We start from the raw sequence: 22863 nt of genomic DNA on the forward strand, positions 1-22863 counted from the left end.
TCATGCACTTTTTCCAAGTAATCCCTCCAGAAGTGATGAACAGATGTTTAATAGAAATCTCCTTACAGCACATCGTCTTGGCAGACAATTATCTTACATCCAACACTGATGCTGTTTGGCCAGTAAACAAAACCCTCCCGGAATGCAGAGACATCTTCATCCACGGGGTTTCTTTAGTACCACGTGGCCTACGGTCAAGAGGAATAGGCAAGGAAAAAAAAACCACTGGGTGGGATGGGAGCTGAGGGAAAGCTAGAGGGGGTTTAGGGTGCTGCTGTGCTCGGCGCAGCCACGGAAAGGTCATCTGCTATCCCTGGAGGCTCCCATGGGAGCTTCACTTGTCTCTAAGAGATTGTGTTTTGCCGCAGCACAGGTGGTTCTCCCGACACGGAGCGGGGAGTAGAGTGAGTGTCAAAAGTAACATCCAGATTCCTTTGCCGTGTGAGCCTCTTGCCCTGGCGTAACAAGGTAGTTGTCTAAAGTAAGCTTTTGCTTCAGTCTTAGGAAGACACGGCTCCAGCCCATGGCACAGACTTCTCATGTAACGAAAAGCAAGCCACGTCTTCACTATTACAGAGCAGAAACATGATGTGACACGAGCATTCAGCAGAGATGAGATCATTAGTGTCCTCTACAACAGAGCGAAACTCTCCAGCTCTACTAAAAACCACAACCTTACACGTGGTGAGTAAAAGATAACTTACTTTGGCAAGCAGAAACACACATTTATCACTGAAATACAGTAGCTGTCTTATTACATAAAAAGCTCCCCTTCCCACCCAGGCCCCGCTCCCTCCACCAGCACCGTTCCACTAACAAAGCAGGAGATAGATACTTCCATTTCCCAGCTGCAAGATGACTGTTCTACGTTCAGCTGTAGGACAGAGACAGAGGAGATTCATTCCAGAGTCAAAAGGAAGCTGGACAAAACCCTAGCGAGCCACAAACCCACAGGGAAATCCATACAAATCCCACTTGATAGAGTTTCTATCCCAGCATTTAGTGCAGGCTTGTCTCTCCATCTGTGAGGAGCTCTAACCACCTGCTTCCATGAAGGGCATCTAAAGAGGATGGATATTCTCCAGACTCAGTCAATCAAGTTTACAAAGCCACATCTAATTTTTAATGGAGGAGTGACTCCCTTCTGGGAATGTTCTCATGACTCTACTTAGCTGAAGACTAAAAGCAGCTTATTTTAGAAAAGAAAAGACCCGCGTTCAGGTTCTCAGTTCATGGCAAACCCTCAGACCTCACTGGTGACTTCAGCTTGGGCCTCAGGAATGTGTCTCTGGAACCAGAGAGCTCTACCATCCTTCCAGCTGCTGCTTGGCTTCATGTTAGCAGCGCACACAAGCCATGAGCTTCTTCAAACAATTGCATCCGCTTTCTGCCCTTACTAATCCTCATCCCGCAGGCGTGAGGGAGCAAACAAAACGTGTTTCTATAGTGCCCTCTACTACAAAGCCTGCCCTGTCACAAGGACACAGACAGGAGCAGGGCAGCGTGTGCAGCATCAGCCCCCTCCCAAGAGAGCCCCCATTTATTTCTCACCTTCCAAAACTATTCTCTAGACCCCTCAAGGCTGGTCTGCCCCTGTTCTACAGCAGAGACTGAACCTCAGGGGCACTCAGGCAGCCGCCGGGACAAGACTAGGAAGTCACTGCTCTCGGCCAGGAGCCTTCCTGCCCCCTCTTCTTGCCCACCCAGCAGCACCAGGACCTTCACTGCTCTGCCCCAACCTGTGGCACCTCCTACTGCCTTCGCCTGCCTCACTCCCTCCTACCAGCCACAGCTCCCCCGTGACGCAACACGGCGACAAGGAGCTCCACGGCAAGCACAGGAGAACACAGTGGCTGTCCCTGCTCCATGGCAGTCCCAGCGCTGAGCCAACTACGGGATATAACTCTTGGTGACAAGGAATCCAACGCCAGCACGAAGAGGAAAGGGAGGCAGCGAGAGGATAACACTAAGCAATTCCAAGCAGGCACCTCAGTCTCTGACTCCCTCCTCTACCTTCCAGCTAATCACTGTGTCATTCTCCCTCGTGAAGATTTGAGAAAAGGCAAGAAAAACATCCATCCCACACAGCCCCAAAGCAACCTCCACGCCGCTGGGAAGAAGCAGCAGATTTGGCCTTCACTTGCTCTCTCCTTCCCCGCCGCCACGCTGAAAGGCTCTCGGGGCAAGGAGGAGATCAGGCAGCTCCGCAGCCTCCGGACACACGCCTCAAAGCAGCCGACTCCAGAGGAATGTAGTTGATTGGGAAGCACTGAGGTACCTTCAACTCTGCACCACCAGTGCCCCAGCTTGCCTCGCCCCCCCCGTCCCCTTCCCACCCTCCGAGTCCTTTGAAGAAAGGAATTAAGTCAAAAACGGATATTTATTTTCATGAAGTCTCTGAAGTGTGTTTTTTTTTTTTTCTTCCTCCTCGCTGCTGTCCCCACTGGCTCCACAGCAGCCTTCCTCCGCGTGGCCTCTCACTGCCGGCCGTTGTTCTCTGCAGGCTGGCTGGGGGTCTTGGCCTCGCTGTGGGAGGATGTCCCCTCAAACCTCTGGGAGGCGATGGCTGCTTGGTGGGACATGCTCTTCCTCACTATGTCTCCTTTCCGCCAAAGCACCACCTCCTGTAGTAACACAGCCAGCAGGGCTTGTCAGGGCTTGTGAAACCTCCTCCTGGCCACCACCCAGACCCAAAGGCTGAACCAAGCTGCCAGGCGAGCGGTGAGAACTCAGCCCATGCTGGCACATTCCACCCGCAGCCCTGCACATGAGGCCACTTGCAGTGGCAAGTGGAGGCCTTGCATTGCGGCCTTCCTCAAAATCTGGATCTGAGCACGCTGGGGCAACTCACTGGAGGTCTAGGCAGCTCTGCCCTATTGCCGTTGGCTACCACATTGGAATTCATAAGGTGAAGCACAGAAGCTCCACCACAGGGCAACAGAGTGGAAAAAGAAGTCACAGGCGGGCACCTTCTACAAGTAACCCCACCACCACGCACATCTCACCTGCATGGACCACTCCTAGACCCTCTTTGCACGCTCCAATTTGCCTATTTCTTACAGATATCCAGTCAAGAACATGATTGTCCCCCCTGGGAATCCCAAATTCCCAGAAGATCCCAAGCATCCCAAGCGACAGCCTACAGGTCCAAGAAGAATTAAGTTCCGATTCTCACCTGCTGTTTAAAGTAGCGTCTCTCCTCCTCATCAATCAGCACCAAATTGAGGTAATAACGCACCGAGAACTTCTTATTGATGTCCCTCATCGTTGGAGTCAGCTCATAGCCAGCCAGAAAGAGTCGGATGGGAATGGACTCCCCTACAAAAGCACACAGAGCCATCAGCACAGATATAAACTGGGAGAGCACCCGCAAAACAAAATCTCACTAGGCCACAAACTTTGTGACCCTTTCCACAAGTGGAGTAAGATGATCTAAAAGACCTCAACTCCCTTCAAAAATCAGCATGCACGGTCCATAGCCAGATCCTGCCCTTGTTGACAGCTACTCCATCTCCACTTTAACAGCACAGGACTCATCCGGGACCTGCATCAAGACAGCACCGCAGGAAAAAATGAGTAAGGTGACATTTTCTCTGGCAGGTGACTCTGCTGGGCAATGGAACTGGAAAACAAGTGGCACAGGAGACTGGCACAGAGCTAGAACACCACATCTTTCTGCTCCAAGTTGCAGCAATGCCAGCTGGTGGCCCACGCCAGCAGTGAATTTACATCTATTCCTGGTCCTGCCACTGCTTCATCAAAAGAATTAAGTCATTGCAACTCATTATGCCTCAGTTCCCCCTCATCGTACCAGAGAAGGAAAGGGATTGTCTTTAATCACCTGTGTAAACTGCCATGAGTCCACTAGTGAAACAGGATGCACACTACTACTGAGCACACAGACCCAGGTGAAGACACTGCAGGACTCATATTCCTCATATTCCCACCCCAAAAGACTTCAGAAGAGGAATTCCGAAGGGTTCATCAGCCTCCTCACCTCTCACAGGTGCCCCATCCATGATCTCGTATTTAGCTATTGTGTCATTCTCGTGATAGACGTTGGGTCCGGTCCCCGTTGTTTCCCTCTTGATGATGTCTATCTCCATGTGTTTGATCTTGATTCGCACCAGCAGGAAGTAGATCTTTCCGACAATCACATCTTTTAAATGATACCTAGCACGCGGAGGAAGAAAGCACGACAGTCAAACGCTGTCAAACTAACCCGAATGCTACCCTGCAGGGAGATTTGCCAGCATCGGCTGGGAAAGATGCTTTAAAAGTAGTTTAAAAGAGTTGTTTCCAACTTCTGTGCCTGAATTAAGGTCCCAATTCAGTTCATTGTCTGGTTCATTCATCTGACCATTGTCTGGTCAGATGTTATACTTTGAAGACACCTGGAAATGCTGATCTTGCCAAGGATACAAGGAATGGGAAGTTACTGCAAGCAGCCTCAGACTGTGCTCCCAGCTCCGTGTGCCACAGCCACCACTTCCCAGTCCTTGGTCCAGAGTGCACATTGATGGCCAAGGAGAGGAACCTAAAGATCCTCCACCGGGATCCAAGCTCTCTGCCAGCCTCGCTGGAGCACGGGAACAAAGAATCCCTTTGAGGATCCCAAGACACAACTCGAACTGCTCTTGAGACACTTACTTGGACTTGTTATACTCGAACTCGATGTGCAGGCAATCCTCGATGCCCACCTCCATCTTAATAGAGGAGTTGAGCTCTGGGTAGGTGCTCAGAGTGTGCACAACGATGTCCATCTCCTTCACCACATCGTTCAGTCTGCGGCTGACGGTCGCTCGGAGAAAATACCTGCAGGGAGAGTCCCCCTCCTGTTAGGGCTGTACAGGCAGCAACAGAGACAATGCAGGGAGATGGGGCTGAGTGGGTTGTACTGGGCTACCCAAGCAGTCTTACTGGTAGCCTGGCTTCTGGTGCAGCCGATAGCCCATTGTTGGAAAAGAAAGAAGGGAATTTTCAAATGGAAAAGCAGCCTCTTCTAAGACTTCTCTAAGCTTTCATGCATTTGTGAGCCTGAGTTACCTAAGCGCTGTTGTGGGGATCTGAGTAACACCTTGCACATGTTAAAACCACTGCCCTTTTGCAAGAGATTAGATCACACCGGTCTCACAGGCACACCTTTTTCTGCAGATCTCAGAATCTTCCAGCTCCCCCCTTCAAAGCCAGTGACTGGATTTCAAGTCAACTGGAGTGCCTGGATGTGAAATACAGTTTGCAACATAAGAACGAGGTACAAGCCAGGCACCTGTTTGCACATAGAGCATAATTAAAGTCGACAAGACTGATTACAAGGCAGCAAAAATGTCCCCCTTGAAGACAATTTCTTTTGCTTTCTGAATTACCAAATAAATTAGAGAGTCTTTCATTGATTCAGAGGGGCTGATTTCTCCTGCCACTTAAAAGGGGACAGAACAAGTTCCATAAAGCGTATGTATAAAAGCAGAGCCCTCAAAGACAGCCTTTTACAACTCAACCCACCAAAACTCATTTGGAGTTACGTTACGAGCTTGCAAAGGTGTCTGGGAAGGGACGCTGCACACCAGTATCCTCACAGTAAATATCCGTACAGAACCAAGAAGGGGAGGAAACTCACCGCAACTTCACATTCTGCCCCGTGTAGGACTCATAAGGTTTTTCCACGTGTGTGAATTCAAAGTCAAACGTCTGCGATTGGGTGAATTCACCAGGACGGGCCAGGTCTTTCACCAGAGACACGAACTCATGGTGGTTTCCTCGGTCATAGTAGAGTTCTAGGAAGACAGAAGCCCAGGTTAAGCAGCGATGCTTAATCCCACGTGACACAGTGAGGAAAGGCAGGAGGTTTCACAGCCTCAAGCAGCTCTCATCCCGTTCACTGCTTCCTTCACCACTGTCCAGAGAACCTACCAGGGGAGGTCCTGCACTGGTTCACGGCTCTCCACCAGAGCCAAGTTCAGGCCAGAACTTTCCTCCTTGAAACAGGAAGGAACAGCCTCACGTTCTACAACAAATCAGGAACTTGGCTTGCCTTAGAGTGACAGGGGTCACCTATTATCAATATTAACTATGTTCAGACTGTTTGGGAAGAGGAGCCAGCAGCTCACACGATGCCTTCCAGTAATTTTCTACACAATATTCCAGGCCAAAGGCATTGCCATTGTAAAAAGATGAAAAAACACACCACTGCTTCTCTGGGAAGAGCAAACAGCGACAGAGCAAAACCGAAGGGCTTGGGTGGTCTTGAATGGCACCAAGGAGTAAGCAACAGTGGAGATCCTCACCCATTCTGTGTTGGCCAGCACGACTACCAAGTGTGTGGGGAGGCAACTGAGCCAACTGCTCCACCAGCCCCTGGATAACACAGGAATGGCTGACGGGAACACGGAGGAGGGAAGAACATTGGAAGCACTGCTCAAACCAGCTCAAGTAACCAACGCGGTCACGTTCCTTCAGTTTCCCTCACAACCTTCTTGCGTCAGCAGGAAACAGCTACAGGTTTCCTCATTTCATGAAAGCAATCCTCTCTACACTTCCACAAATTTTTCTCCCTTAAGACAAAGCAACAGAAACGTAAAACTCTGCCATTTGGATTAACAGCTCTTGTGTTACACACAACCATCACTGCAACCTGCCCTTCCCAACCCCTGCGCGGGAGCTGTGTGACTCCAAGACACCCACACGGTCCTCCTAAAAGGTAAGGCCTTGGCCAATCTGATCCGTTTAGACGAGGAAACAAAAAAACCTCAGTCATCAGACAATCATAATACACACAACTTCACTGTCAGCACTAAACCCTGCAGAGGAGGCTTCTGAGAGGTTTTATTAGAGCTCGCAGCGAGACTCGTTCTCCGCTCCTTGAGATGCAGGATGAGATTTCAGCTTTTAAGTAACGTCTGTTTCTTACGTCCCTTTGCTCACCTTATCTCTGTAATGGAAATATTGGCACTGGAACACCCCTCACTTGCGCAGAACAGCGAGTGCCATCAAGCCCTTCAGGCTGGGCGGGCAGGTGACATAAATAAACCAACTCTCCCTGCACCGAATACGTGTCCACCGAGAGGAAAGTGACAGGGAGAAGCCACGTGCCACGCGAAGAGAGGAATATATCATCTGCCCACACGATGCAGAAGGCAACGGCTGAATTTAAAGGAAGGGGAGGCAAATGTCAGTGTACGAAGTTCTCTGCTACCTCGGAAAGGGCTCTGCAGCCGTAAGAATAGGAAGGATTGATGTTTCCCACACTTCAGCAGACGTTAGCACCTCAAACAGATCGAAGCTGTAATTTCAGCTTTTCAGAGCTTTAAGGTTTCCAGATGGAAAAAAGAACTAAGCAACGTTTTGGTGGCACGCTCAGGACACGGTAACCGCAGGTGAACCACAGCCTTAAAAGGGTTCTGCGCTCAGCAGAGCAGTTATTCTAAATACGTATGGCTCAAAAGCCTTCCGAAATGGGGCTTCGGAAGCAGGCGAGGCCGCAGAGAGGAGAGAGAGCGGAGCAGAAGCGGAGCTCATGCTTGATTTCCACTGACGATCATAATCAAATATCAGGAGGTCATAAGCTCGCTCCCGATGAACGGGCTCGCTTACACTCCATCATTTACAGGCTCTCCCTGCCTCTCCTCCCCTTCCTTTCCAAAAAATCAGCGTCAACGACAAGCGAGGCCAGCAAAACCATTCAACACCAGTATTGCTGGGTGGGGAAACCTCTGGGTCGCTTCCCTACACCGCACGATTTGCAATGCAAAGGTGGCAGGCCCACAGCTCGCGCGGTGATTTTGAGGGTTAAACCCGAGTTAAGGCCACAGACGTGAGACAGTCCCATCGCCGGGAACAGCTTGGAACTTACTTTGGCTCCTGGGTCTTGGGCACATCCCTGAAAACACAGACATCTCCACTCCCATGGAAGAGTGGGTGTGGCAGCTCCCTTTCCTCTAAGAAAGCAGGGAATATTAAACCTAAACGGGTTCCACGCGCAGATAACCACCAGTTTTGAGCAACTGGAAGTCACCCAACTAATGGCACAGGGACGCGTGGTTGCCCACTCAAAAGAAGAAGAGAATAAAAGATGGAATGGGCCGAGCTGAGTCCGGAAAGCTCATCTGCCCAGCTAAAACATATCGTGGGGTCTGAGAAACTGGATGTGAGAACCCCTCCTGGACCAACCGGACCGGGACGTTACATGGGATAGCAGCTGGGAGATGCTGCTGGTGGTTTGAGATGTTTGGGCAAAACCCACCCGATTCGCTGTCCTCAGCAGAGCCATCGCTTCCCTGCCCGAATCAGTAGGGACAGGAGAAACGCAGACAGCCAGCTCCCGGAGCTGCCAATAAAGACAACCTGGAGAATTCCACCCGGGAGCTGGCATCGCTAGGATGCCCGGGCTCCGACCTGCATGGGCAGGATGGAAATGGAATTTTACCCTGCCTCCGGGGAAAGAGAACTGAAACCGGTGACCGAGCAGGAGCGAGAAAATAGGACGGGAGAACAATGACCTGGAAAAGGACCGGAGTGCCCTCCCTTCCGCCGGGGCTGGAGCCCAGGCCGGGGACCGGCTTGCCCGGCCGGAATCATTCCGGGCGGCCGTGGGAATTCTCCCCGGAGCAGCCACCGTAACCTACTTCGCGCCGGCCAGGATTTCCCTGCCCTGGGCCTGCGTGCCCAACCCGGCACCGACGGCCAGAGGGACGTGGCAACCCGAGGGAGAGGGGAGGCCACCGGGGGGACCAGCGTTGGGGACGAACGAGCTGAGCTCTCACCGATCTGCCCGATGAATTCCACCTTGATGCCCTGGTGCTCCAGCCGCTTGTTGGGGTACTTGAGTGTGAGGACCACCCGCCCGGAGACGGTCTCCCCGTCGTAGAAAAGGAAATATTTCTCCTTCTTGCCTTCCTCCGTCTTGTGCTCCACCCGCCGCCGGCTCTCGGCGTCGCTCAGCACCAGCTCCAGCTCCGCGCTCTGCCCGAACCCGAAGAAGCTCATGGCACCGGCGGAGCGCGGCCTCCCGGCCTGCCCGCACCCACCACGGACACAGCTCCCGGCGCCGGGGCGGGGGACCCCGCAATGCGGCAGGGATAACCGGGGAGGGGGCGGCGGTTAGGGCCTCCCCGCCCGCCGCTGGAGGGAGCCCGGGGCGGCCGGACCGCCTCGCCGGGCCTGGTCCCGGGGCCGGGCCGCGGCACCGCGCATGCGCCGCCCGCCGGGAGCCGGAGCCGGAGCCGGGGAACCGGGGCGGTGGCAGCGCCTTCCCCCGCCTCTCGTCGTCCGTCCGTCCCCGCCCCGGGTTCCGGTGGGCGGATCGCTCAGGGCCGACGGGAGAGCGCGATTGGCCCGTTCGAAGGGCTTCGGTGGCGGCGGGAGATGGCGGCGGCCGAGCTGTCCCGGGCCCTGGAGCAGGGGTGGCGGCTGCGGGACGTCGGCGGAGGTGAGGGGACGGTGAGGGGCACCCGGGGGTCGGGGGGGGGGGGGAAGGAAGTCAGCGGGGGGACCCCCCCCATCCAAACTGATCCCCCCTCTCGAAACTGACCCCCCCCCTTCCGAAACTGACCCCCCCCGGCACTGATCCTCCCCCCCCAAAACTGATCCTCGCCCCCAAAACTGACACCCCTCTCCGAGACTGACACCCCCCCCCCCCAAACTGACCCCTCCTCCCAAACTGACCCCCCCCCAAACTGATTCCCCCCTCGAAACTGACCCCCCCCCCTCCGAAACTGACCCCCCCCGGAACTGATCCTCCCCCCCCAAACTGATCCTCACCCCCAAAACTGACACTCCTCTCTGAGACTGACACCCCCCCCCCAAACTGATCCCCCCCTCGAAACTGACCCCTGCCCTTCCGAAACTGGGCCCCCCCCTCGAAACTGATCCTCCCCCCCAAAATTGGCCTCCCCTCCGAAACTGACCCCCACCTCGAAACTGATCGTCCCCCCCAAAACTGACCCCCCCTCCGAAGCTGACCCCCTCCCACCCGAAACTGATCCTCCCTCCCAAAACTAACCCCCCCTGCCCCGAAACTGACCCTTCCCCCCAAAACTGACACACACACACACCCCCCCGGAATTGACACCCCGCCCCGAAACTGACACACACACCCCCAAAACAGACACCCCCCCGGCCTCGGGGACCGACGTTTCCGCTCTCATCGTTTTATCCACCTATTTATGTTCCAAGTATTCCGTAGGCTGGAACGCGCCTGTCAAAGGGGCTTCCCATCTGATGCTCGTATCTCTGGGTTGTTTTTTTTTTTTGCTCCCAGTCTGGGTGGATGCCGTCTGGGATCTGGATTTCACCGAGACGGAACCTCTGGATGCCAGGATAGCGGAGGAGATCACCGAGGAGGGACTGGATGTCTTCACCTGGCTCTACCAGGCCCTGTGGCCCTTCGCTGGGGAGGACCGTGAGAACAGAGAGGTAAGGCCGGCTGCGTCGGGCCACCTTCGGCTTAACAAACATGGAAAGTCCATAGAATGGTTTGGGTTGGAAGGGACCTTCAAAGACCATCTCGTTCAACCCCTCGCCCTGGGCAGGGACACCTCCCACCAGACCAGGTTGCTCCAAGCCCCGTCCAACCTGGCCTTGAACCCTTCCAGGGACAGATGTGGCACCCACAACTTCTATTCCAGGGTCTCACCACCCTCACAGTAAAGAATTTCTTCCTAATATCCAATCTCAATCTCCCCTCTTTCAGTTTAAAACCCTTCCCCCTCCTCCTGTGGCTCCCCTCCCTCATCAAGAGTCCCTCCCCAGCTTTCCTGGAGCCCCTTGAGGGACTGGAAGGGGCTCCAAGGTCTCCCCGGAGCCTTCTCTTCTCCAGGCTGAACCCCCCCAACTCTCTCATCCTGTCCTCCCAGCAGAGGGGCTCCAGCCCTCCCAGCATCTCCGTGGCCTCCTCTGGCCCCACTCCGGCAGATCCATGTAAATAATATTATACGCTATACCCTAATTATTAAAAACATATTTATATATGTATTATATATATAGGGGTACGGTTGCAGTGGGAACCGTTAAAATGTTAATAGCAGCTACTTGCAGAGAGCCGTGTTATTGCTGCGTTTCTCACAAATACTCGTGTATTTTGCCTTCAGAATATCTGGACCTTGTTTGCTGAAAACAACATCTCTCACAATGCTCTCGTGGCCGTGCTGCACCACTTTGTCCAGGCGGGCCAGCATAAAAGCGCTAGCGCACAGCAGAGGATTTACGCTCTTCACGCCGCCGGGTTGTACTTCCTACTGCTGGAAATCCCAGGTGAGCAGAGGGATGTCCCTCTTTAGTGTTGGATAAAACATCACTCGGGCAAAATCAGCTTTTTCTCATAAGAATTCCAGGTGGAACAAGTGACGGCTTTTGAACCGTTCGCTTGATCTGCCTGAAATCCCCGGGGATGAAACTCAGCCGTGCTGTTGAGGGCTGAGCAGCCGTCACGGTCTGACGGCAGCTTGGTCTCCTGTCATAAAGTCTCAGTCCGGGGCTGCGTTGCCGTGTGTCTTCTTGGTAGCTCTGTGACAAGGTCGACAGAGGAGTCTGAACGGTACAGGGAGCTGAATTTCACTGAATTTCACTGAATTTTTAGAGTTGGAAGGGACCATAAAGATCATCTAGTCCAGCTCCCCTGCCGAAGCAGGATTGCCCAGAGCGTGTCAGAGCATGTTACTCAGGACTGCATCCAGGCGGGGCTTGAAGATCTCCAGAGAAGGGGACTCCACACCCTCCCTGGGCAGCCTGTTCCAGGGCTCTGCCACCCTCACCGGAAAGAAGTTTCTTCTCATATTTGAGTGGAACCTCCCATGTTCCAGCTTGTGCCCGTTGCCCCTCGTCCTCTCACTGGCAACCACTGAAAAGAGTCCGGCTCCATCCTCCTTCAGCCCACCCTTTAGGTACTTCTAAGCATTGATAAGGTCTCCCCTCAGCCTTCTCTTCTCCAGGCTAAAGAGTCCCAGCTCTCTCAGCCTTTCTTTATAAGGGAGATGCTCCAATCCTTGAATCATCCTCGTTGCCCTTCGCTGGACTCTCTCCAGTAGTTCCCTATCCCTCTTGAACTGGGGAGCCCAGAACTGGATGCATTATTCCAGTTGTGGCCTCACCAGTGCAGAGTAGAGGGGGAGAATGACCTCCCTCGACCTACTGGCCACACTCTTCCCTACGCAGCCCAGGATTCCGTTGGCCTTCCTGGCCACAAGAGCACACTGCTTGCTCATTGTCATTTTGCTGTCTACCAGGACCCCCAGATCTTTCTCTTTGGAACTTGTCTCCAGCAGGTCCACGCCTAACCTGTATTGGTGCCTGACATTCTTCTTCCCCAGGTGCAGGACCCTACACTTTTCCCTGTTGAACCTCATGAGGTTCTTCCTTGCCCAGCTCTCCAGCCTGTCCAGGTCTCGCTGGATGGCAGCACGGCCCTCTGGGGTGTCAGCCACCCCTCCCAGTTTGGTATCATCAGCGAACTTGCTGAGGATACACTTGGTCCCCTTGTCCAGGTCACTGATGAATATGTTGAACAGGACTGGACCAAGTATTGACCCCTGGGGGACACCACTGAAATCACACACATCCCTCTGGTATGACAGCGAAACACGGCGAAGGCAGAAGCTTATTCCTGGTCCTTTTCCATAACTAGAGAGGATTGCAGTGTGCCAGTGCTTTGGGACAGGTTCATTTGTGAAAATAAAAGTATTTGTTTAAAATAACCAGCAGTTGGAACTTTCTGGCCATTGATTCCCAACAGCATCCTTTGGTATTCGAGGCCAATGTGTCCTCTAGAGTTTTGCTGGATCTTTGTTGTGCAGCACGTTACTGGCTTGAAGGGGTCGATCAGCTGGTGATCCTACTGGAGAATGCCATCGCTGATGACATGTCATCCTGATCCACTTTGACTTTATTCAAACAATTCTTTTTTCTTCTCCCAACCTCTCTTAGGCTCCCAGACTTTGTCCTGGCCATCTGTTTGGCTGTCAAAGCACATGGAGAGATGGCCAGATGGTTTGTTGCTCCCTGTGTTTTGTCTGGAAGATGGCTGATGTTGTGTTTTTTGGGCAGGCAGCGTAGCTAACCAGCTCTTCCATCAAGTGATGTTTGATAAATGTCTTCACACCCTGACAAAAAGTTGGCCTCAAAACCCAGATCTGATGAGGAAGAGGAAGAAGATGCAGGCTCAAAGCTCTGAGACCAACGCACGAAGAAACAGAAAGAAAGGAAAACCAAGCAGGACTGTCAATGTAAGACCTTCGTGTAATCTCTTCAGACATAAACCTCTATTATTAATAAGCAAATTGTTGGCAAGCTGTTTCACGTCTGGGTCAGTGTGGTACTCTTCCTTTTTTTCACCCCTTTTTTGATTTTTAACCTTTTATTCAACAATTCAGCTCCGCTCTTGATCCTCTACCTATTATTAGGGATTTCAGAGGTCTGATGATTCAACATTAGCTGCAGTTTCCCGGCTGCTGACTAATAGAAAAGATACAGCTTATTTGTCTGTGGCATATTGTTAGAAAGCTCAGTAGCAGAGGGAGAAACTAATTTATATCGGCTTCTTCAAGAGACATTCGAGCTTGCAAATGACATTTGCGTTTCCTTGCCAACTTACTGATGGGAAGTTTAGGGCTAAATGCTTTGGTTAGCTGTACTCAGCAGCTCCTTCTAACACTTATATGATTATTTTTATTTAAATGGAATTGAGGATTACGCATCAGAAATCCATCAGAACATGGGTGCTGCAGGATCATGACAAGCAAGGGAAGAAGGGCATAGGCGTTGGGGGTTTTTTCCCCTCACCGTTAAGTGCGTTAATTAATTGGAAAGAAAAGATGTAGAATTTTGGATGTGAAATCATGTAGGACCTAACCTGAGAACTCTGTGAAGCACCAAAATGTGCGAAGAGCACAGCCAGTGCTGTGGGACAGGATGGTGCTGTTTCTCTTTTCTCCCAATATAGATGGAAGAGATGTTGGAAGAGGAGGAGGAGGAGGATTGTGAAAATGTTTACCTTTCAACGGATGATCTTCTTCAAGTTCGCAACTCAATCTTCCTTCTTTTGAAAAACTTCTTGAGACTTCTCCCTAAGTTCTCCCTAAAAGAAAAACCCCAGTGTGTGCAGAAGTGCCTGCAGGTAATAAGATTCAACTCAAGGAACCTTATCTCCTCTTAACACAAACTTTTGGTGGCTGCAGAACACTCCTGAGCCACGGGAGTGATGGACCTAAGCTGGTCTCCTGATGAGACTGTCCTCACTGTCCCCTGTGGGAAAGGTGTTGAGCCTGTGGCTTTGGGGTCTCCTTATGTTCTGCTTCAAGGCAGGTGCTGTGGTTTGAAAGTTAGACCCTACTTCTCTGTGGTCTGACCCCCCCCAAGCATCCAAAGAGACCTGCGTGTCTTCCCCTCACCTGAATTAGCTCATCTTGCCTTTGTTTCCTTGCAGATCTTTGTCGAACTGACAAACTTCGAGCCGGTGGTACACGAGCTGGAGTTTTCAGCAGCAATGTAAGAAAATAACTCTTCATCTTCAAACGGTGCTTTGAATAAGCGAAGCGCTTGATGCTGGTGTTATTCTCCTGCTTGGACCGAAAGGAAAGCAGTGATTTCTTTCCCTAAAGATAATTAGAACGTGTTCCACCTAGCTAACAGTAAACAACATTAGTGAATACTGAATGGTTTCCAGTCAATGAGCAAATGTAGTTGTAATAGTTGTAGTAAGTGTTTCTCCAACGAGATATGACGACATCTGTTTGCTTTTTTTTTGGCGTAGGGATGTTAACAAAGCCAAGTACATTCCCCAGCTGGCCTACCACGGACTGCGATTACTGTGTTCCCCTCTCCATGGTACAGAAGACAAGGTAGGATTTGGACAAGAATCTTTAAAATGCTCGCTGCGGTATTGAAAAGGAGCAGTTGTTTCTTTCCTTCTCTGCACCTTGTTTTTGCTTGGGTGTTTTTTACTTTTTTTAACGTTAGTTTTACTTTTTTGGGCATGTGTTTGCTGGGTCAGAGGCAAGATGCTTTTTTTCCACCCCAGTCTTTATTTCCCTCCACTTGTATGATGATGCATTTCGTGGGCATTGAATTCTGCGCTGTAGTGACTCCTGTGGCAAATGAATCAAAAGCAGAAGTCAGCTACAGTGGCATTACATCTCTGTATTTTAAAAAAAGAGAATTCCAGGTTACTGCTTTTGCCTGGAATGTCGTTGTTTCTTGCTAGGTGGAGCTCCAGCACTGCTTGGCAGGGTGCTGTGGCGTTTGTTGAGCAGCAGTGAAGCATGATGGGGAGGTGTTATGCGCAGATGATGGTAAGCAGGGCTGATGCTTATTCAGAGAATAGTCTGGCATCGTGGAAGAACATCCAGTTCTACCAGAAGTGTGTCTGCGGCTTTACATTTTGATTCTATTAAATCGCCAGGCGCAGCGTCATCTCCCACTTATCTGCGTGCTGCTTCTGTGGCTGGGGCTTTTGAGCGTTGGGTGTGATTGTGCTGCCGTGTTTGCGAATCTCTGTACACCCTTCTGAGCTAGAAAACCAGGGAATTAGCGACTGTCTAGTCAGGAGAGCCTGGAGCTTGGTAACCTGACGTATATCTGAGTGTCTGCCCAGCTTTAGCAGCCTTAGACCTGCGTGTTTCAACCTCCTCGGTTTCTTAAGGCAGCACGAGCTTTTCAGAACTGTCACAGCTGAGAAGGGTGTTGTGTGTATTCATGGGGCCTCCTCGAATTATTCTGCCAGGAGTCATATTTTGACAGGTGCTGTTATTTGGATCTAAGTTTCTTTAGCTCAAAATTATTTCATAATCCTGGTCAGAATGCTTATCCGTGGCCTCCAGTTGCTGCTGAAATGAACTTGAAAATAACCTTTTCTTTCCAGATCCTTCGTTGGGTCTTCCAGCGAATCCTCAATGTCATTCTTATGCTGGAAAGCGGTGCAGGTTCCAGGCACACCGTCCTTGCCATCACATCGGCCGTGATCGGTGCCAGGAATCAGGCTATAAAATTCATCAGGTGAAGTACAGAGCTCTGGCACTACCCTTCCTGGGTACGTCTGCTCTTTTCTTCTGGCGTGCCTTCGCTTTGCTGTTGAGTTGATAAAGGGATGAGACAAACTGGCACCGACTTTGAAGTTGTTCGTGCAAATGAGGTTTAATTAAAATGTCTGTAATGGGAATTCTCTGAACTTGCTGGCGGAGGGGAAGGAAGGTTCTGTTTGACAGAGAAGTGGCGGTGAGGGGAAGGGACCTGCCGTCTGTATTTTGCTTTGTGTCAGTTTTTCAGGTTGTATAGTTTACTACAAAGTATTGTAGAGAAGATAAAAGATTAATACGGAGCTCATTTCTCCTTAGTTCTTTGCTTTCTCCTTCTTAAAGCTGTATTTTGCCTGTTCGTTATTCCCCGCTGTGGGGATCCATGTGTTTGAAAAGTATGGTTTGTGCAAAGATTCCCCAGACAACGTACAGTAAGTAGTTTAAGAATAAAGAAGCTTTTCATATTGACCTTCTAGTTGTTAAAAGAAATGTTTTCTGCCTGCAAAGCAAGGTAAATGTAGAAAGTTTGTAGGTCTGAGTGTCTCCTGCTGCTTGTGATTCCAGAACATGGACTTTTCCTGACTTTGGAAATGCATTCCGACAGGAATGTCCTCGACTTGAGGTTTGCTCTGCTATAAGCCCAGCCTTATTCAAGTCTGCTTGTTTTCCTTCCGTGCAGTTCTGTAGTAGATGAGCTGAAAGAAGTTGTTTTTCCTGTTCTTCGGATATTACTGCAGCACATCTGTACCAAGGTATGCTCCGCTTTGCTGCACCTTAAGCTGAAGAACTCCTGTCTGGCTACATTGCAGTAGCTGTAATAGTCAGGAAATCCATTTTCACAATGTTTTGTAAGGAATGAAAAGATTTTAAACGTTTGCAAATTCCTTGACGGCCTGATTGCGTTTGGTGCTCATCTTTATTGACATTTTCAGGCATCTTAAAAATAATGTCACTCTCTAGGAGAAGACTGAGGGTGAACACTTCCCTCCTCATTCACAATTTATTCTACCCTACTTTTGACTTTTCCCCAATTTGCTGTTGCTTTTACCCCTGTTTTGGTAGAGGAAAATGAGGATTATGAGAGCTCTTTGCCTAGCTAACCATCTGAAGACTGCCATGTAGAAATACTGCCTCGGGATTTCATCCAGGCTCTGCCTTTGCCTCGGGGAATTTGCTGCGTGATTGTGGGTGGGCGCTGAAGTAGTGACCAGAGAAGCTGGGATGGTTCTCCCAGTCCTTGCTGGATGTGACCGAATCACCTCATTAAATAAAAAAAATATTTATCTTAACCCCCGGAAAGCCATTTTGGTTTCTAAAGCAGAGCATTGAAATGTCATCCCATGTAATTGCCCTTGTTTTCCAGGTCCCAGACAAGGCTGATTATCGCACGTACGCCGCGCAGGCCTTGGTGAATTTGCTGAACAAACTCCCAAGTGCAGAGTTTGCTGACTTCATCGCTTGGCTTTATAAATACTCACGCAACACTAAAGTAAGTACATCCCCTTGGCGTTCCAGATACAGCAGGATTTTGAAGCTGAAGGGCTCGATATCAGGACTGAATAGCGTTGTTGTTGTTGCTGGTGGTGTCTAAAAGGGGGTAGACTGAGTCAGCAACGCCCGTGTCTCTGCTTACATTAACACCTTGTGTGCTTTTTCTTCCAGACTGCCTACAGAGTGTTTGCTCTTGATGTAGCCTTAGCTTTGTTGGATGTGCCCGAGAGGAACTTGGACGCCTCCTTGTCCCTGGATCATCAGAATTTTCTAAAGCACAAGTTTCTGGTGCAGGTCATGGTGTTCGGCCGGTGCTCGGACAAAGCGTCCGTGGTCCGTAGCAAAGCTTTGAGCAGCTTTGCCCACTGTCTGGAAATGAAAGCTGCCGCTACCTTGGAGAGTATACAGGACTTATTACAAAGCTGTAAGTATTATGGATAAATGAGATAGTGCAAGTATTTCCTGAAATTTCTGGGAGATGGGAGAGCTGGTTGTCAGGAGCTTAAAAATCTGCATGTAGTCTCATAATGAGAAATAATAGATGAGTCGTGGTACTCATGAAGCCTCATATTTGGAAGGGATTTATTCACATATATTGGTTCTAAATAGATTCCTCCATGAGATACCTTTGAAGGATATTTACAGACAACGGAAATTGCTCATTGAAAGAAAAAAAAAGAAAAAAAAGTTTGGTTTTGCCTGACAGTTGATTAAATCTTGAGTTGCCTTTGGCTTCTGCTAAGTTGTTTTGTTGGTGACTGGCATTCTGAACTCCCTCAGGTGTGGTAAAGGCCAGATGGCACAATTCAGAAGCCTGCACGTAGCATCCTACGGTTAGATTACTTGCCTGAAAAAAAATTGGAATGACAGAATATCCAGAATTAAAATGCTTCATTTAATTTCTTTTTTTATTTCTTTTTGGCAGCCCCTGACCGTACAGTCTTGGAAGCAAACACAAACACTGGAAGTGTGACAGTTGATGCAGAAGGTATAGAGTCATTCCTTTTTAGTAAGACTCAGGCTTTTTTTGGCATGCCATTTTCTAAAAACATGGTTATCTGTAAAACCTAGGGCATGCGTGAGGCTCCGTGTTCATCAGTGAACCATCGTGCTGGGTGAATATATGCCTTTTTTTGTACTTAAACTTGTAACTTTTCTTTCAGCTGTGTCCAGCCATCCACTGAAGACCTTACCGACTTTCAAAACTATCGAGTTGGCAGACACCAGCGATACCGCTGGGCTTGACGGTACGTCAAAATTACACTCGCCTTTTCAGATAACTTTTCAAAACCTTAATTGAAATTAGACTTTCGGAAGTCTATTCATGGTCCATTTTTCAAAGAAACTGTCGAGAGCTTTCTGTAGAGCTGTTAAAAAACACTTAGGGGTGATGAAAGGGGTGGAAGTGCCAGCCGTAAAGAAGTACTATTTCCACTCGAGTCTGAAAAATACATTTAATTTTGAAATACCCGTGTTCGTCTGTACTAATGTGGTGGCAACACTTGTTGAAAAGCAGGTAATTTGTTCTTTGCAAAAAGGATGGTAGTTGATGTGGGATATAATACTTGTAATTCCATAAATTTAAGGGTAATTAAATCTCTTGCTCCAGCGCACAAAGAACTAATATATTTTTTGCTACAATAAGCCCTGGCACCTTTGCCTGGTGCTGTTGTGCCAGGGAAGAATTCCCTTCTCTGCAACACCAAGTATTGGCTGGAGCTGAGAGCAAAGCGTGAGGTTAAACGGCCTGACACGGGGTGACAAGCAGCTAGTTCTAATTCACTGATAGCATGAAATCGGCGCGTAAGTTGGCCTTTTGTGGCCAGGATGTTCCTTCTGTGAATCTCTTCCTTTCTTTTCCTCTTCCGTGTGAAAGCTTTTCCCAACCTTTAGGCCCCCGCCGGTATCTCTGCTCTCGGTTCTCGCCGCTCACCTCCCTCGAACCGCTGACAGTTCAATTCTCTGCCTGCTTCCCCTCCTGCCCCTCTGTCTTTGTTACACGGCTCGTGCTGCTCTTCGCACGGGATCTCCCTCCCTATCTCCAGCAGCCAGGCTCCAATCTTCTCCCTTGAAAGCTTTCTTTTAAACCATTTGGCTGATAAATTCCGTTAATCTGCTCTCTCAGACAGAACCCTCCTCCAGGCCACTTAAGGTATTGTGTACTCCCCGTTCGGTTGCAGGCTCCTTGTGGCAGAGGGGGCCTGGTTTTGTATCCGATACCCAGCTGAGCGTACGCTTGGCGCTTGGCAAAACAAATTAGGAAAAGGATTGGATGAAAAGGGACTTGTCTGGAGCTCGGGAGAATAGCTGAAACACCGGCCTCTCCGAGGCAGTCAAGGTGCATTAGCAAAGCTGTCTGGCGCCCGCTTGCCTTTGGCTTATGCTTCTGCTCATTTTGCACTTCTGTGAAGACCAAGCAGCTCGTGTTCTAGAAGGGAAATAAATCTTCGCCGAGGATAGTCAGACCGGGCGAAATGCACAAGGGCACACAGCTAAGAAGGGTAGGGATAATCTGCGGGGTGAAGTGAATTACCACTGCCCAACGGCGTACAGCCAGTACGCTCCCCTGAGAGTTCTCAGCCAGTTAGAGCTCAGGTTTTTTGTTTGGTTGGTCGTTTGGGGTTTTTGGTTTTGTTTTTGTTTTTTCTCTCTTTTCTATGTCACGGTGAGTAAAATCAATGTCAACTGGCGAAGTGTGATTATTTTAGCAGATTTGATCACCTTCACAAGAGCTGGGCTATTTTAATGGCAAGATCTTGCAATGAAAAGGTTCAGTGCTTTTGCTGTCAAGCTGCCATCAGGAGGAAGATGCAATCACAGCTGCCCTTTAAGAAAGCACAGATCACAGAGAATCACAGAATCACAGCATCTTCTTGGTTGGAAGGGACCTTTGACATCATCGAGTCCAACCACAAAAAAAAAACAAACCAAAACCGAAAACAAACCACCAAACACCAAAACCAAAACAAAAACAAAAACAAAAACCAACAATCTCGGGCACTAGAGCATGCCCTCAAGTGCCATGTCTACATGTTCCTTAAATACCTCCAGGGATGGCGGCTCCACCACCTCCCTGGGCAGGCTGTTCCAGTGCCTGACCACTCTCTCTGTAAAGTCATTCTTCCTGATATCTAATCTAATCCTCCCCTGCCCCAACTTCAGACCATTTCCTCTGCTCCTGTCATTATTCCCTTGGGAGAAGAGGCCATCACCCACCTCTCTACACCCTCCTTTCAGGGAGTTGTAGAGGGCAACGAGGTCCCCCCTCAGCCTCCTCTTCTCCAAACTAAACATGCCCAGTTCCCTCAGCCTCTCCTCCTATGACTTGTTCTCCAGACCTCTCACCAGCTTGGTGGCTCTCCTCTGGACACGCTCCAGCAGCTCAATGTCCTTCCTGTAGTGAGGGGCCCAGAACTGAACACAGCCCTCGAGGTGAGGCCTCACCAGTGCCCAGTACAGAGGCACCATCACTTCTCTCCTCCCGCTGGCCACGCTGTTCCTGACACAGGCCAGGATGCCGTTGGCCTTCTTGGCCACCTGGGCACACTGCTGGCTCATGTTAAGCCAGCTGTCCATCAAAACCCCCAGGTCCTTTTCTGCTGGGCAGCTTTCCAGCCACTCTTCCCCAAGCCTGGAGCGTTGCCTGGGGTTGTCAGATCAAAGTCCCTTTCCTTCCTTTAGTAAAAATTTATTTTCAAACTCCTTTTGATTAGCTCCCTGTGACTAATTCTCTCTCTTAATGGCAGCAGAGTGGATCTCCACCTCAATCTCTCGAAGTAACAGGTCTCTAAATTTGATGTATAGTTGGGAAATCTTAATGCTGTAAGAAACCTAACAAACAGCAATAAATAGAAACCTTAAAAGCAATGGTGAAATACTTGAAATCAATATTGCCAGCTTGTCAGTAGTCCCTGTGAGGGATTCAAAAGGTGAGCAATAGTTGATTGTGGCCCTGTATGTTCAGTTGTGGTTTGTTTGGGTTTTTTCCCTCTGGCTTATGCCTCATTCTGGATTATTTTGGGTGGGTTTTAATTCTGCTTTGTTCATTCCTCCTCTCTGAAAGTCTCAGGCAAGAAATTGCTGCTCGGTTTTGTTCGGAGCTGGATTCCTCCTCGCTGCCTCAACCGTGTTCCCTGTGTTAGAGCTGCTCAGTGGCGCTGGGGTAATTTCTTTTTATCACGTTTTTGGACAGGAAAAGAAATCATGGCCATGCTGAGACTGAGAGCTGGAGATGAGAAAACCAACGTGAGGAAATCTGCTCTCCAGGTACGGTGTTTTCACCTGCTCCCCTGTTCCCAGTCATTACCCACAATGCCCTTAAAAATAAATAATTAGGCAGTGGCACTGTAACGAGCTGTATGGAACCTTGCCCACCTGTAGCTTCCTGCTATTCCTGCAGAGAGCCTCCAGGCCTTAAGGAGGTCGCGCTTGCTAATTCCTCATAAGTAAATAATGCGAGCATGATGATGGAAAATTTTTCTAGTACTCTTGCTGGCGTTCTCTCGTTCCGTCATTTAGAAAGAGAGGCTCTTTTCAAATGTCAATAGGCATTTCAATTAAACGACTTCCGTATAAACTGAAGCATATTAGCTGCTCAGTTTGTTTTGACCTTGTTAACAAAGAGATTAGGTTATATCCAGATTCTTTTGGAGGGACGCGTTGCTTTGCTTTTTGTTCTTTTTTTTTTAATGAGATCATTAGCTTTTAAAGATAATGCTTCAAGGAAAATTTCATCATCTGCTGTTGACTGCCTTCCTCTGTTAGTCCTCTTCACTCCAGCTCTTCCTCCTCAGCTCACACACTGATTTGAGCTTCTCGAGTTAAGGCTTTACAATTGCTTGGGTTTGATGCTTTTTCATTTTAGAAAAAATAAACAAAATCCCCTCTTCCTTATTACCAGGTAAAAGACATGAGTCACACAAGAGACACATTATTTTCAAGGGGAAATTGTGACATTCACTCTATCCGAATGCTGTTATGAAACCGGAATGACTGAAAAAAATGCTTTCTGTTTTGTTCTACATCTCTGGTGGTGCCCAATACTCATAAATTGCTAATGTGATGTTTCACTCTCGCTGAGATAAATTAATCTCTAGTTGAAGTTGGTAGGGGGTAGATTGTATTTCTGATTTGCTACCCGATGCGCGTGGCCTGTATTCCCAAACAAAGTTATGCCGGTGTTTGGCTTCCAGGTTTTTATGAACATCCTGAAGCACAAAGTCATCCCTTGCACTGCAGAAGATTTGTCCACCCTTCAAGACCGTTGCCGGGACCCCGCTGTTTCCGTGCGGAAACAGGCCCTGCAGTCTATAACGGAGCTCCTCGTGGTGAGAAAAAATACCGTGAATTCTTACGCAGACCCGAGATGAGC

General features: G+C 49.6%; 2 protein-coding genes across 3 annotated transcripts in view; one reads left to right on the top strand and one right to left on the bottom strand.

Moving 5' to 3' along the window:
• Positions 1-2363: 2363 nt before the first annotated feature.
• On the bottom strand, positions 2364-9172 carry VPS26B (VPS26 retromer complex component B). Its single transcript, XM_074162547.1, has 6 exons — positions 8760-9172; positions 5618-5774; positions 4651-4815; positions 3998-4173; positions 3176-3318; positions 2364-2624 (listed from the first exon to the last, which is right to left on the bottom strand). The coding sequence occupies exons 1-6, from the start codon at positions 8980-8982 to the stop codon at positions 2478-2480; spliced, it is 1011 nt and encodes a 336-aa protein (XP_074018648.1). The 5' UTR covers positions 8983-9172; the 3' UTR covers positions 2364-2477.
• Positions 9173-9187: 15 nt separating this feature from the next.
• The window catches only part of NCAPD3 (non-SMC condensin II complex subunit D3), a 30453-nt gene continuing 16777 nt past the window's right edge, over positions 9188-22863 (top strand). Inside the window, exons 1-15 of one of the 2 annotated variants that reach the window (XM_074162549.1) lie at positions 9188-9424; positions 10256-10410; positions 11085-11247; positions 13036-13214; positions 13931-14104; positions 14414-14475; positions 14741-14828; positions 15848-15981; positions 16681-16753; positions 17365-17490; positions 17664-17916; positions 18418-18501; positions 18656-18739; positions 21685-21758; positions 22685-22819. In XM_074162549.1, coding sequence (XP_074018650.1) covers positions 9361-9424; positions 10256-10410; positions 11085-11247; positions 13036-13214; positions 13931-14104; positions 14414-14475; positions 14741-14828; positions 15848-15981; positions 16681-16753; positions 17365-17490; positions 17664-17916; positions 18418-18501; positions 18656-18739; positions 21685-21758; positions 22685-22819 — 1848 coding nt within the window. In that variant the 5' untranslated portion in view covers positions 9188-9360. The remainder of the gene's footprint in view (positions 9425-10255; positions 10411-11084; positions 11248-13035; positions 13215-13930; positions 14105-14413; positions 14476-14740; positions 14829-15847; positions 15982-16680; positions 16754-17364; positions 17491-17663; positions 17917-18417; positions 18502-18655; positions 18740-21684; positions 21759-22684; positions 22820-22863) is intronic. The other variant, XM_074162550.1, reaches the window with a different exon arrangement.

This window comes from Numenius arquata, chromosome 22, assembly GCF_964106895.1.
Source record: "Numenius arquata chromosome 22, bNumArq3.hap1.1, whole genome shotgun sequence".
Classification (NCBI taxonomy): domain Eukaryota; kingdom Metazoa; phylum Chordata; class Aves; order Charadriiformes; family Scolopacidae; genus Numenius; species Numenius arquata.

Bases quoted from the DNA above. Each gene is read 5' to 3' on its own strand.
- VPS26B (XM_074162547.1), bottom strand. From the start codon at position 8,982: ATGAGCTTCTTCGGGTTCGGGCAGAGCGCGGAGCTGGAGCTGGTGCTG. The intron at 4,816-5,617 runs GTGAGTTTCCTC...CTCTCCCTGCAG, and splicing joins GGGCAGAATGTGAAGTTGCG to GTATTTTCTCCGAGCGACCG. The intron at 3,319-3,997 runs GTGAGGAGGCTG...GTGCTTTTGTAG, and splicing joins GGATGGGGCACCTGTGAGAG to GGGAGTCCATTCCCATCCGA.